The sequence below is a fragment of the Cynocephalus volans genome, chromosome 18 (assembly GCF_027409185.1).
Source record: "Cynocephalus volans isolate mCynVol1 chromosome 18, mCynVol1.pri, whole genome shotgun sequence".
NCBI classification, from domain to species: domain Eukaryota; kingdom Metazoa; phylum Chordata; class Mammalia; order Dermoptera; family Cynocephalidae; genus Cynocephalus; species Cynocephalus volans.
The window spans coordinates 10,463,887-10,478,199 of NC_084477.1; the positions used below are offsets into that span (position 1 = coordinate 10,463,887).

Consider the following 14,313-nt stretch of genomic DNA (forward strand, 5'->3'; position numbering starts at 1 on the left):
TATAGGTGATCATCTTGGCCACTAAAAGTTAAGAACCACTGTCTTCAGTGTTCAAATATCAAATGTCATAAAATAGTAGAGAAAATATCAATCCTTTGTAATGCACCAGGGAAACGGAAAACGTTTCCTGAATGTGGTAACGACATGGAACCAGCAACTCAGTGGTGTTTGCTAGATTGAGGATCTATGTCACAATAGGGCATGAGCCTCTGTCCAAAAAGTAAGATCTCACGGGGAAACAACAACACAGTGATTTAGTGACACTGAATACTTTAGTGATAATGTTAAGTCATATCCTTTCTTTTTCGACATATTTTCAGTTTTATGATCTTGTCATCTTTATTCATTATACCTTCTATGGAGCAAGTAATTTTGGTAAATTTCAATATCAGGATTGACAATGAGTCTAAAATGTTCTTATGTGAAATTGACTTAAATAGAAATCTCTTAACAAATACTTATGATCAGATCTTGGTGATGTCAAATGGGAAAAAGCATGATGACTATGAGTGACATTTTATTTCTGTCTCAGTGGCCTAATTTATATTTTGTCAATTCCTTTCTGATTTATACTATCCTTGGCCAAACTGTCTCAGTCTGTCTGCACACGGTGGGGCTTGTGGTTAGGGGACTCTGAGGAATAAGGTAAAGAACGAGAGGCTTGCAAACTGCAGATTTGATTGCCGTGGAAGAGCTGCATGCACTTCATCTTTCCATAAAGAAGTTAGACCTTGAAGTTACTGCTACCCAGTATATATCAAAAGTTCAACTCAGACAGATGACATTTGAAAATTATTTGAAGGAGACCTAGTACATCCACTCCTTCAGAGAGCCTCAAATATCTACCTGGATTCAGCCAAACCAGCAGAGGCAGCAAATCTATAACTAGATGATATCACATCAATACCTTTTTCAAACTGCATTTGCTAAATTATGCTTCCATGCATTGTCACTCCTATATGGGGAAGCTATATAAAACTGCCCTGTGGAACAAGTAACAGCATATAGAATAAGAATATTTTAGCACACTGTTCATTATATTATTGTCTTCTTCATAAAATTTTTAGCAACATTTTGTTTCATCTAGTGATGTTTCTCCTGAACAATGGGTTTTTATCTTGGGAACAATGGGGAACTTTGTAACTAATTACATTTCCCTTTATATGCCAGTTCAAGTTAGATTTTATGCATCTTGAAGACGTATATGTAAATACATACATACAGTCATGCGCTGCATAACAACATTTCTGTCAACAATGAAACACGTATATGATGCTGGTTCCATAAGATTATAGTGGCGCTGAAAATTTTCTATAACCTTGTGATGTTGTAGCTATCATAATGCCGAAGCACAATTACTTTATTTTTAAAATGTATTTAGTGTAGCCTAAGTGTACAGTGTTTATGAAGTCTACAGTGTGTACAGTAATGTCCTTCACACTAACTCACTGCTCACTCACTGACTCACCCACAGCAACTTCCAGTCCTGCAGGCTCCATTTATGATTAGTGCCCTTTACAGGTGTACCGTTTTTATCTTTTATACTATATTTTTACTGTATCTTTTCTATGTTTAGCTATGTTTAGAATCACAAATAAAATTGCCTACAGTATTCAGTACAGTAACATGATGTACATGTTTGCAGCCTAGGAGTAATAAGCTATATCCTATAGCCTAGGTTTGTAGTAGGCTATACTATCTAGGTTTATGTAAGTACATCTATGATGGTTACACAATGACAAAATTGCCTAAGAATGCACTTCTCAAAATGTGCCATAAGAATGCACATTATATTATTGTATATTAGAGCATTCAAGATCCTCTTTTCCAGCTATCTTGAAATACACAATACAATATTATTAGCTATAGTCACCCTAGAGCACCAGAATTTATTCTTTCCTATCTAACTGTAACTTTGACTAACCTCCCCTCATCCTCCCCTCTCTCTGCCCCTTCCCAGCCTCTGGTAACCACTATTCTATTCTCTTTCTGTGAGAGCAACTTCTTTAGATTTTACATATGAGGTCACCTGGTATTTGTCCTTCTGTGCTTAGCTTACTTCACTTAACATAATGACCTTCAGGTTCACCCATATTGCCACAAATGGCACGACTTCATTTTTTTTAATGGTGGTAAAATACATATAACATAAGGTTTGCCATTTTAACCATTTTTAAACACACAATTAATTCCTCCATGAACTTTCTGAAGTAACTTTGTATATACCAAACGCATAGTACCAGTTGAGTGGTAACTTAAGTACATTTGTCCCATGACTTGCCCATTTCTGACACTTTTCTCAGAGATGCAACTTGGAGCAATTGCTTCAGTCAGTACATAACAATTTTGATAAATAGAGAAGACATAATTAAATTACCTTTAAAATTGTACTTTTCATCTCTGAAATTGCTTTATCCCTTATATCCTCAAGTTGTTTCAATGCCTGGGTAGTTTGCTGTAACTGTTCTTCACAAAATTCATCTAGAGAATATGTTCGAGTACTATCCAGCTATTTAAATGACAGTAAAGGTTGAGTGTTTGAAAGTCAAAATTCATTTACAAAATAAAAAGAAGAAAAGAGAAAATATTTGATCTTTTCACATCATAAAGAACACCATATTTTATACTTTCTTCACATACTTTGTTTTATATACTATATGCCTTATATGTTCTCCAAATTTTAAAAATCCATAGTTAAGCCTAACTAAATATTGACGAAAGACAGAAAAAATACATTACCATTTTAAATAATAACTAAGATCAAGTCAAAGCAGAACAATTCAAGAGTTGAGGTATTTTTGAAATATCTAAAATCCCAGGGGACCCACCAATCCCAGGAGTTACTTCTACCTTTGAAATCTGATATTTTTTTAAACTGAAACATAGTTTATTGTACACTTCACATTCATAATATTGCTTCATTCTCCTTACTTTCCTTGTCAATCTTGATTGGCATCTGCATCCCCAGCTCTGCATAGCCTTCCAGTTCTAATGCACACTGGCCACCTTCTGATTCCTAAGCCCAGACTCAGTTCTCCTGGCTACGATCTCTGCTCTTCCTCCATCTGAGCTTGGCTTCTCCACAGAAGTCTCAGAAACTTCCATTCTTGTAAACTGTCCTCGTAACAACCCCACTATGAATGTCCCTGCCCTACGGGCAAGTTCAGAAGATCCTAGTTTTCACTTATTCTGTTATTCTTGGCTGACATTCACAATGTAACTTAATTTTCAAATCAAACATATATTGAAATGCTTTGCTCACATTTATATTCCTTATTTAACGGCCTTTTTTCTGGCTATTCAAATACAGCGCAGCCTAGCTCATAAATATGAATCATGCCCTACCTTCCTTGGTTTATATTTTGCTATTTGATTAGCTAGAATGATTAGCAAAACAAAGGAACTACCTCTAGAATTAGTTATCATTTGTATATGTAAAGAATTAACTCTTCCAATAAACTGTAAGCAGTAATGCTTTTTTACTTTGTATTCATATCCTTTGCACAGCATTTTGCATATAATAGATAATCGATAAATATATATTGTCTGGAAAAAGTTTGTCCTCTTGCTCTTGATGTTCTAGGATAAAGCTGACATGACCAAAGGTCTCCAGGAAAGAGTTCTAACATTCTTTCTCTGTCACTGCTAGCACTGCCATCCATTAGCATCTTAGGGGCAGACCCAACATTAACTTAATTGATAAATTCTGTCACTCAGTCATTTTAAAACAATCTAATATCTTAGCTGTCCAACTTATTTCCATGTACGTGAAAACTGTATCAAAAGTACTCCTCTGTGAATGTCTCCTACTTAAGCTGAATTTAATCCTTTTGTAACATTAATATTCTCAATATAACTATATGAGGGTACTTCAAAAAGTTTGTGGAAAAATGAAATTTAAAGATAATACAAATCTTTTTGTGAACTTTTTGAAGGCCACTCATATAAAATATACTTCATCTGTAGTGATTAATTCATCCTCCTTCATTAATTCTTTTACTTATTCACTCACCCAAAGAATATTTATTGAGCACCTACTATATATCAATCACTATTTATAATCGATTCTAAAAATAAGATGTTGATTTACAAGTATGGATTTTGTTACATGTGTATCATCAACACAATTAACTTTTGAGCTGACTGTCAAATTTATAACTTGTCCAAGCTCCTTTACTATTTCTTCTTCTAAATCTAGATGACACTATCAATTTTACTTTTCAGTATCTCTCTCATACACTGGGTAAATGAAATAATAAAAGCTGCTGGAATCCTCTTCAACTGTATACTAAACAATTACAATTTATAGTTATACGTATTTAACCTCTTCAAAAGAGCTATTCTATACAAATTAAATCAAATCATTCCATTAAGAAGTTCCCCTTTCTAGAATATTAAAATAGAAGAATTCATAAATTTAACAAAAATCTCTTGAGTTGAAACTTACGAAATTTCCTGACATGCTATACTGAGGGAAGAATAACTGCTAACTATTAATATACATTGGAGATAAGTGATTATTTATAAATAACATTGCACCTTTAGAGACACATTTAAAACATTTTTAATTGTACACATTTGTGGGGTGTGTTGTTTCAATACATGCATATATTGTACAATTTATTCACGTAGGGTAGATACCATGTCCATCACCTAAATATTCATCTTTTCTTAGTGCTGATTACAGTCAAGACCCTCCTTTCTAGCTATTTAGAAATATACAGTATAATATTATTAGCTCTAATCAGCCTCCAACACTAGAATTTATTCTTCCTATCTACCTGTAGCTTTGTACCCATTAATCCACATCTTTCCCTCCCCCTGCCCCCTTCTGTTCCCAGCCTCTGGTTAACCATTATTCTACTCTCTACATCGATGAGAACTTTTTTTTTTTTTTTTTAAGATTACACATATGAGTAAGATCATGTGGTATTTGTCTTTCTGTTGCCTGGGTTACTTAACATGATGGTCTCCAGTTCCATCTGTGTTGCTGCAAATGACAAGATTTCTTTTCTTTTTTTTAATAGCTGAATAGTACTCCATTGTGTATATATACCACAGTTTTTTTTATACATTCATCTGTTCATAAAGACACATTTGAAAATAAAAGGCCTCATAGATTTAGGTTAAGTTTAGAAAAAAATTCTTTATAAGGAATGTTGTTAACTATTAAAATTGACTGACTAGGAAATCATGTCCTTTGCAGCTATTTTAGAACATTAGTCATCCATAGGAATGGTTTACTTATGAGATGCAAAGGATTGCTCAAAGCCCATTTCTTCTGAGCAGTGAGAAGCCCTGAAGGGGTCAATTTTCCAGGAACCCTCAAGAGAGCATCATTCCTTGGAAAAATAACACCAAACTAGGGTCTTCTCTCAGTATTTACTCTCCAGGCCAGAAAGTTACAGAAAAGGAACGTAGGTGATTACAAAAGAACAGTAAGATAATTGTCATGGCAACATTAGGTTTGGCTGCACCAAGGACATCTGCCCTTAGAGCCAGCACTTTTGCTGTGCTACAATTCTTTATCTACAACAGAGACTTTAGGCTAGGGAAAGTTTCCTGCCTTTCGCAAGCTTAACATTTCTATGTGTAATTTTAAAAAGTTAGGCTATACCTGAAACTACAGGGCCTTGGAAGCTAGGCCCTGTGAAATATATTTGCTTTATTAATGTTAGTATACTCCACACTTATGGATTTGGAAATATGTATTCCTTTTATTCAAAGCTCTATTTGTTCTTCCCAGTTTCTATACACCAATATTTATTGGTCTTATACCTGTACTAACTGGTATCAATACCAATTAGCTCATAGTTGTATACTTCTACCCACCTTTACAAGGCATATGGCAGATGAATTATCTTTAAGGTCATTATCTTTTTTGAGATTAATTGCATCTTCACAAAGTCCTCTTATATAAAGCAAACAGGCTTGAAATAACTCATCAGCCCAAAAAAGATGGCGGTACAATAATGACCTGAAAGTTAAAAAATTTTCACAGGTGCTTATTTCTCATTCCAAATAAATAAAGTTAATCTAGAGGTAACTACTATAGTTTAGTTCATATACCTATAATTAAAATGTATTACATCTACCACATTTTAAATGATAATGAGTAGTAGCACTAGGGGTTGTGTTTGACTGATAATGTTGTAGGCCAGGTTTTGGGTATTTGATTTGTTGAGCAAGAACAGAATAGGATGGAAAAATAAACTATGATATTATTCTGTTATGCCACTGAATTCTAATAATTTTGAAATATCAGGCAGTGTTATCTAAAAGAAAGTATATGTCCTCAATTTATGAAATTTATTAAATCTAAATAAATTTCTTCAATTTTCTTTTCTCCCAATTACAGGGAAAAAATTAATTGGATTAATGACCATTTGGAGAATGTTTCTTAAATTCTCCAACCACTTGTATCCTAGAATAGAGAAGAACATGTGCCCTTTTCTCTGCCCCTTTCTACTAGTTTGACCACGAGGAGAAGACAAATCACTGCTAATAATACTGTAAATAATAGAAGGACACAACTGGAGGAGAAGAGAGGAGAGTGGAAGAGATAAGGCTTCTGAAATAACTAGATCAAGTAAAGCAAACATCCTGTGCAAACATGTATGGAGTAGAAGGAGCCCTCTGTTCTTTATAATCCCTGTGGGGTAGCTGATTTTTACAGGTTATCAAGTTCATAATATACAAAAATAATGATCAGAAATTAGCTCTTCCCTGTCTTTCTATTTTACAGGTGAAAGCCCTATATGCCACAAAGCTAGTGAAACTAAGCTTTATGGGCCCTTCATCTGCACTGCCCCTTCCAAAGCTTGTATATTTATCTTAAGGAAGGCCTCTTCAAATTACATAAGCTTACCATAACATGGACATTCCTCTAAGTATCTGGTACAGGGGGAAAGAGGTTATGCAAATGGCACATCATAGAAAGTGAAACATAAAAAAGCAAACACAATTTTAGTATTTATTAACAAGAGGATGACTATCAAAATTCAGGTAGTAATGAACTCACATTACTCAGCATTGTTTAAAGCTTTCTTTTTTTCCTATAAAATTTCAGGTGAGATTGTTTGTACATATAGACAAGATTTATTTTGAAATGTACATGGGAAGGTAAAGAAACTAGAATAGCTAAAACAATTTTGAGGAAGAAAAATAAAGTGAAGTGAAACAGTCTACCTGATTTCAAAACTTATTAGTCATGCGCCATATAACAACGTTTCAGTCAAGACAGATCACATATAAGACAGTGGCTATACCATGAGCTAGGTGTGCAGTAGGCTGTGTCATCTAGGTTTGTGTAAGTACAGTCTATGATGTTTGCACAATGATAAAATCACCCAATGATGTATTTCTCAGAACATATCCCTGTCGTTAGGCAAGGCTTGATTGTATATAGTTACATTAATTAACCAATGTGTTTTGGCAGAGGGATGGATACATACATAGATCAATAGAACAGAAAAGAGAAGCCAGAAATACATACAGAAACATATCCAACTTGTTACTGACAACATGTGAAAGAAATACATTGGAAGAAAGCCTTCCAAAAAATGGTACTGGAGCAATTAAACATTCATAGGCCAGAAAATGAACCTCACTGTAAGTCTCACACCATATACACAAATTAATTCAAAATGAATCATTCAAAACATAAAATTAAAAACTTTTAGAAAAAAAAAAAAACAAGAGAAAATCTTTCCTCAAACAGGAACTGAGGGCTAGCAAAGAGTTTTTAGACTTGATATCAAAAGCCTGATTCCATAAAAGGGAAAATTGATAAGGTGGACTTCATCAAATTTAAAATGTTTTGCTCTGCTAAAGACCTTGTTAAGAGGAAGAAAAGACAAGCCACACAGGATTTGCATGATTCGTGGGAATCAATAACCCTGTTTTCTTTCAACTCTTCAGCCTCACTCCTTTCTCCAGCCACCTCTGCAGCAAAGGGCATCGCTTTAACAAGGAGAAAAAGTTAAGCGACTGCCCAAGAATCCTCATGAAAGCCCTCCCACAACAGGGATACTTTGAGGCCAAAGAGCAAGTTAACTACTGGCCTAATGCCTGGCATGTAGTAGATGCCAAATGAGTATTCTCAAATTTAAAAAAAAGAAAAAAAAAAAAAAGATTAAGTCACAGATTGGGAGATAATGTTTGTAAAACACATATGAGTATCTGACAACGGACTTCTATCTGGAATATAAAAAAGAACACTCAAAACTCAACAGTAAAAAACCTAACAATCCAACTAGAAAATGGACAGAAGACACGAAGAGACATTACATCAAAGAGGATATATAAACGGCAAATAAGCACTTAAAAGATATCTAACATTAGAAATCAAAACCACATTAGGGGAATGCACACTAAAATCATGGTGAGATTATATCCACAGCTATGAGAATGTGTAAATTAAAAAATAGTGACAATACCAAATGATATCAAGGTTGTAGGGAAACCTGAATCACCTGTAAATTGCTGGTGGGGATGAAAAATGCTACAATCACTCTGGAAAACAGTTTGGTAGTTTCTCAAAAAACTGAACATTTAAATACCACATGACCCAGCAATTGCATTCTTGGGTATTTACCTCCAAAGAAATGAAAATATATGTCTACAAAAATCCTATACACAAATGTTTATAGCAGCTTTCTGTGATAGCCAAAAACTGGAAAATACCCAGGTGTTCTTCACCAGGTAAATGGTTAAACAAACTGTGGTACACATATCACAGATTGCTGTTGAGCAACATAAAGGAACTATTGATACATACAGCAATTGGGATGAATCTCCAGTGAGTTACGCTAAGTAAAAAGAGTCAATCCCAGAGGTTATATACTACATGATTTCATTTATATAACATTCTCTTTTTGAAAATCACTTCATTCAGGTATGATTGACTTACAATAAGCTACCTTATACAACTTGATGTGTTTGGAGATAAGCATACATCTGTGAACCATCACCATAATCTATGTCATAAACATATCTGTCACCTCCAAAAGCTTCCTCCCTTCTCCTTTATTTACTATTATTATTATTGTTATTATCAACAAAAACATTCTTACAAAGACAAAATCATAGAAACGGAGAACAGATTAGAAGTTGTCACAGGTTAAGGAGAGAGTGAGGGTGAGAGGGAAGAGGGTATAGCTATAAAAGGCCAACATGAGGGATGCTATGGTGATAGAAATGTTCTGTCTTGATTGTATCAATGTCACTGTGCTGGTTGTCATCATGTACTGTAGTTTTGCAATATATCAGCATTTTGAAGGAAATCGGGTAAAGGGTATGTGGACTCTCCGCATTATTTCCTACAACTACTTCACAATCCACAATTATCTCAAAATAAAAAGTTTTATAAAAACGACAATATAAATAAAACATTTGGCTTCTGGAGATCCTCCATTATAGGATTTACTGCTGTCTCTCTTGGATGACTTAATCATTCATTTTCTTGGAAGTACAAAGTTAGTTAAAGTGACCACGGGAACTCATTGAGGCTTTTCATAGCAGTATGGCCACAGAATGTTATACTGGTAAATATAGTGCTTAATAGTCTTTAAAAGAATAAAGATGAGTTAAATTAATCATAAAGGCAATGAAATGTGACTTTCCAATCAGTGAAAATTAAATTACATCTGCTTTCATACTATATTTTAAAAATATAGTGTCCTTTTGAAAGTTTTTATATATTACATATCAAGACTTACCTGCTATTTTCTGTCTTAATTCTTTTAACAATCAATTTCCAAGTAACAAATGCTTTATTAATTCTGAAAAGAAAAACATGTCTTACATTCTATACTTATAAATCATGTATTTATATGGAATAAAAATTTCAGCAAAATCTTAGTAACATTAGAAAATTCTCTAGGAGCTTCCAGTCAAGATGGCAGAATAGATAGTCCCAGTGTCACTCTCTCCCACAAAGCATCCAATTTACAACTATTAAAAAGCAACAATAGCCAAGCTGGGGCCACTAGACCTTAGGGGAAGAGGAGGAGACACCTACGGAGTTCATGAAGGCAGGACAAGCCACAATGAGAAGAAAGGAACGCTCCCACCATTTTGAGTCCCAGCTGCTTCAAGGCTGGAGCTGGTGAGCACGTGGAGCAAGAGCTGGCAAAAACCTCTGCTGTGCTCTTCAAATGAATTTGCTCGGAGGCAGCAGGGGAGAAGAGGGCCTTGGTGGCCCCCAGGCCAGCAAGACCACTAACAGTGTCCCTATGGACCCACACAGGAGCAAGGAGCCACAGGCAACAGAAAAAAAGAAGATACTCAGAGGCCAGTGAGTCATCACAAGGGATGGCACATGGTCTGTCCCATAAGTTGTGGTGGTGGGAGAGATGGATCCACCGGGGGAACTCTGGGACACAGCATGGACCAGCTGATCTGCCTTCCAATCAGCACAGGACCACTCAGTGGAGACTGGTCAGGAACACCGAACTGCAGGGGATACAGTTTGCTGAAAAAACTCAGGCCCAAAGCAGAGTTTCTACACAACCCAGGTGCACCAGATCTCACGAGACCCGGAAGTATGTACAAGGTCAACAATTAAAACCCAAGCTGCACAAAAAGACTTCACCAGGGAATAAGCAGCAATGAAGCAATCTAGCTCAACTACAGGGTTCAAGTGCTGGTTCCCACAGGAAGTTCTTCCATTTTAGAAATAAGCAAAGGACAATAAATTAGTTCCAGTGCAGACTTTAAGAGGTGGGAATAGCGAATACTCAAGTACAGAAGTGAAAGAAAAACTAAAATACCTACAGACCAGAAACAAAGTTTGATATTAACTAAAAGGCCCAACACCACCAAAGAACACCTATAAAACCTAGGAGGACTGGAAGCCCCCTGGGCTCCCAAGCCAGGGAAGGGGAAGGGCTGAGGGCCTCCACCATGCCTCCCTGATGTCCACAACCAGCCCAGTGATGACCACTAAGTCGCTACAGGGAATGCCTCAGGCTTCCGAGCTGGGGTGATGAGTGGTTGAGGGCCTCAGCTGCATGACCCCTGACATCCTCAACCAGCCCAGTAATGATCACTGAACCACCTCAGGAAACACCCTGGGCTCCTGAGCCGGGGCAGTGGGGGGCCAAGGGCTTCAGCCACACACCCCAACATCTGCATCTAGCCTGGCAATGACCAACCACTGCTGGAAGCCCCCTGGTCTCCCCTGCCAGAATGAGGGGAGTGCCATGGGCCTCAATCATGTCTCCCTCCTCCCCCCAACTGCTCCACAACATAATTTTAGAATGAGGCATGGAGCTGGAGGAAGCCGAACCCAGCCACAACTAGACAAGCTGCCATCACTGCCCCAGGGCCCCGCCAGGGTCCTGAGGTATGGAGCTGGGAGAAGCTGAACCCAGCCACAACCAGGTAACGAGCACACAAAAAACACCATTTCCACGAGGGTAGCCCACCATAGCCACTGCAATGGCCATGGCTGCCTCAAAAGTGCCAAGTCTCTATAGCAGCAGTCACAGCCACTGTGCAGATGGCATGACAGACTCTCAACTTCCTTGACACAAGGAGAAACACCAGCAGAGACCAAAAAAAAAAAAAAAAAAAAAAAAGAAGAGGTCTTCTCTCTCCACAAAGCACACTCCAGAGTAACAGAAGAAGCATCTGATTTACAATAATAGGGAAGGACTTGATCACACCTGCCTCAGTACTAGACAGATCATCTAGGCCACAAACCAAAAGAGGAACAGTTAATTTATCAGATGGAGAGAATAAATCTATGGCTATTAGTGGGAGGATGGGGAAGGAAAGAAGGAGAGGGGGAAGGGGAAGAAGGAAGGCGGACTGGATAAGGGGCATAAGGAATAAGTATGATTTGTAGCAATGAATATGCCAATAAAAATAAATAAAAATAAAATTCTCTGTAAATACTAAGGCGTATAAATTTTCTCCCAAACTATCAACAGAATATAGAACAAAAAGTAAATGTAAGTGAAAGTCATTACATTTCTCATCGATGCAGGATTCACTTAGCTGAAACATTCCAATAAATACTAAAAACTCTAAAATATATTATTTTCCCTTGTATGTTTATTGGCTTACTATTTTGAAAATAGATTCATATTTCAAGAAGAGACAAGATTCAATTTTCAGTGATAATTAAAAAGGTACATTGATTAAAAAAACTGTATAGTGGTAAGTATAAAAGTAAGATAATGTACGTCATTTTGATTTTATTTAAATTTATGTAAATAATGCACTTGTAATTTTAGAAACTCAAAGAAGAATCTACATAAGAACTGAAAAGTTTCCCTGGTGATTATCCATCATCCATAATTTTCACACATGAAATAGACATGCCAACTGTTTCTGCAAATCTATCTCAACATTTCTAAATGAATATTGCTGCCTATTTTATACACGTGTGGGACTAGTTTAATGTCAATTAGGTAGCTGGCAAAAGCCAGTAGGGAGGGGAAAATGGCAGGGATAGGAATGTCCAAGAAGACAATCAAACAGCCAATGTTAGTGATGAAATTGGCTGATTTTGAATCAAAGAAGATTGAACCAGGCCTGGAGCCAACCAAGCAGTTCAATGAGATCTTGTGATGTCCTTCAAAGAGGCACACCCGAGGCCTGGGAAATCAGAAATGCCTCAAATTTAGTAACTTGACATTACAGAAGGCTCCAAAGAGGCATTCCAACTAAGTTCCTATTTCACTTTAACCCCAATCCACAGTCATGGTATCTCAGGACTCTAGAAGATCCCTGAAAACTCAGATGAATTAGAAGGCAACCCAATGACGGTGTAATGAGTATCTGCACCAGGCCGTGGAAACTAACACACTGGAAAGTTTCACACCGTGAAAAGCTAATGCTGATACTCTAGTCATCCCTGCACTGTATATGTGGCTTCCCCAGCTTAAGTTACTAACACTACATATTTATCTTATTTTTCTATTTGAAATGTTACTTTCTACCATATTAATGTTAAAAAACTTTATAAAATATATTAAAATAAAATTTAAAAATCAAATAATTCTACACGGTTAAACCAGACTAAAATTTAATTTATATTTTTCTTAATATGAATAAAGAAAATGAATCATTTTAACTGTGGACTTACTGATGTCAAATGTCATATAAAAAGATGATTCTTGTCCCATTTCTAACTGGGTTTCGAACGTTTAATAAATGAAAATTATTTAGAGCAGAATGGACCCTAAGGACTTTTTACAAAGCAAGGATAACAGTGGAAAATACAACACTGACAGAGCTTCAAATAGATATAGAAAATAGTATTTTGAATAGTATCTTCAGCTGATAATTCAAAATCAAAAACCTATCCAACTTCACTACTAGTGCCTAAATTATAGTGATGCAGCTATCACATATCCTTGGCAAGAAACTTTTCAGAACTGTTACTCAGTTACCTACACCACATGTGACTTGGGTCTCAGACAATAAGAAAACCAGCTTCATTTCCTACCAAGCCCTCCAGTGCTATAGTCACACCATTTCTCCCGCTGAATACATGCTCAGCTTGTTCATGCCTCAAAACTTCTAAACTTGATATATTGTCTGTTTGGAACTATCCTCTATCCAAACCCCACATGGCTGTCTCCTTTCCATCACTTAGATCTCTGCTTACATACCACATCTCTGACCATCTGTCTAAAGTAGCAACATACATATGTCTATTTTATTTCTCTGTTGCACTGTCTTTCTGGCCCTTATCACTATTTAAAATTATCTTGTTTATTTATTTATTATCTACCTCTCTCCATTAGAATGTTAGTTATATAGAAACAGAGATCTGGCATATTTTTTTCACAGTTCCACTCCAGGGCTCATGCCAGTGGAATGCAATGGGTACACAAAAAACATCTTTTCAATAAGTGAGTAACTTCTCTGTCACAAAATCTACACACTTTTCTTACAGAAAAGTTCCTTAGGTCCTTAATAGCAGCAGGCCACAAGAAAAGTATAAAACTAGACACAAACACTAAGAGACCAACAGTGTGGGACTACATTGTGAAGGATCAGAGCCCAGGGATCCTGATGTAATGTGATATAATGTAATGTAATGTACCATAGAATTAGATAAATTTTAAATGATGAACTTGAATCAACAGCTGCCCCAGTTCCCTTACTCTGTTTCATTTTCCTTCGTAACAATTCATCTCCACCTGACATTGTACATATTTACATATTTGTTTACTATGTCTTATCCACTATAAGTTCTTTCACAGCAAGAAAACTGCTTGGTTTGTTCAATACAGTATTCCCAGCATCTTGACTAATGCCTCATTCTTAGCAGACTCTTAACAAATATTCATTTAA

The 14,313-nt window shown here is 36.2% G+C and overlaps 1 protein-coding gene across 1 annotated transcript in view; it reads right to left on the reverse strand.

Annotated features, from left to right (window-relative positions):
* The window catches only part of DNAH14 (dynein axonemal heavy chain 14), a 338,933-nt gene that overhangs the window by 307,298 nt on the left and 17,322 nt on the right, over positions 1 to 14,313 (reverse strand). The window contains exons 7-9 of the mRNA XM_063082910.1: positions 9,720 to 9,782; positions 5,833 to 5,977; positions 2,378 to 2,509 (exon numbers count right to left, since the gene is read on the reverse strand). Of these exons, the coding sequence (XP_062938980.1) occupies positions 2,378 to 2,509; positions 5,833 to 5,977; positions 9,720 to 9,782 (340 nt within the window). The remainder of the gene's footprint in view (positions 1 to 2,377; positions 2,510 to 5,832; positions 5,978 to 9,719; positions 9,783 to 14,313) is intronic.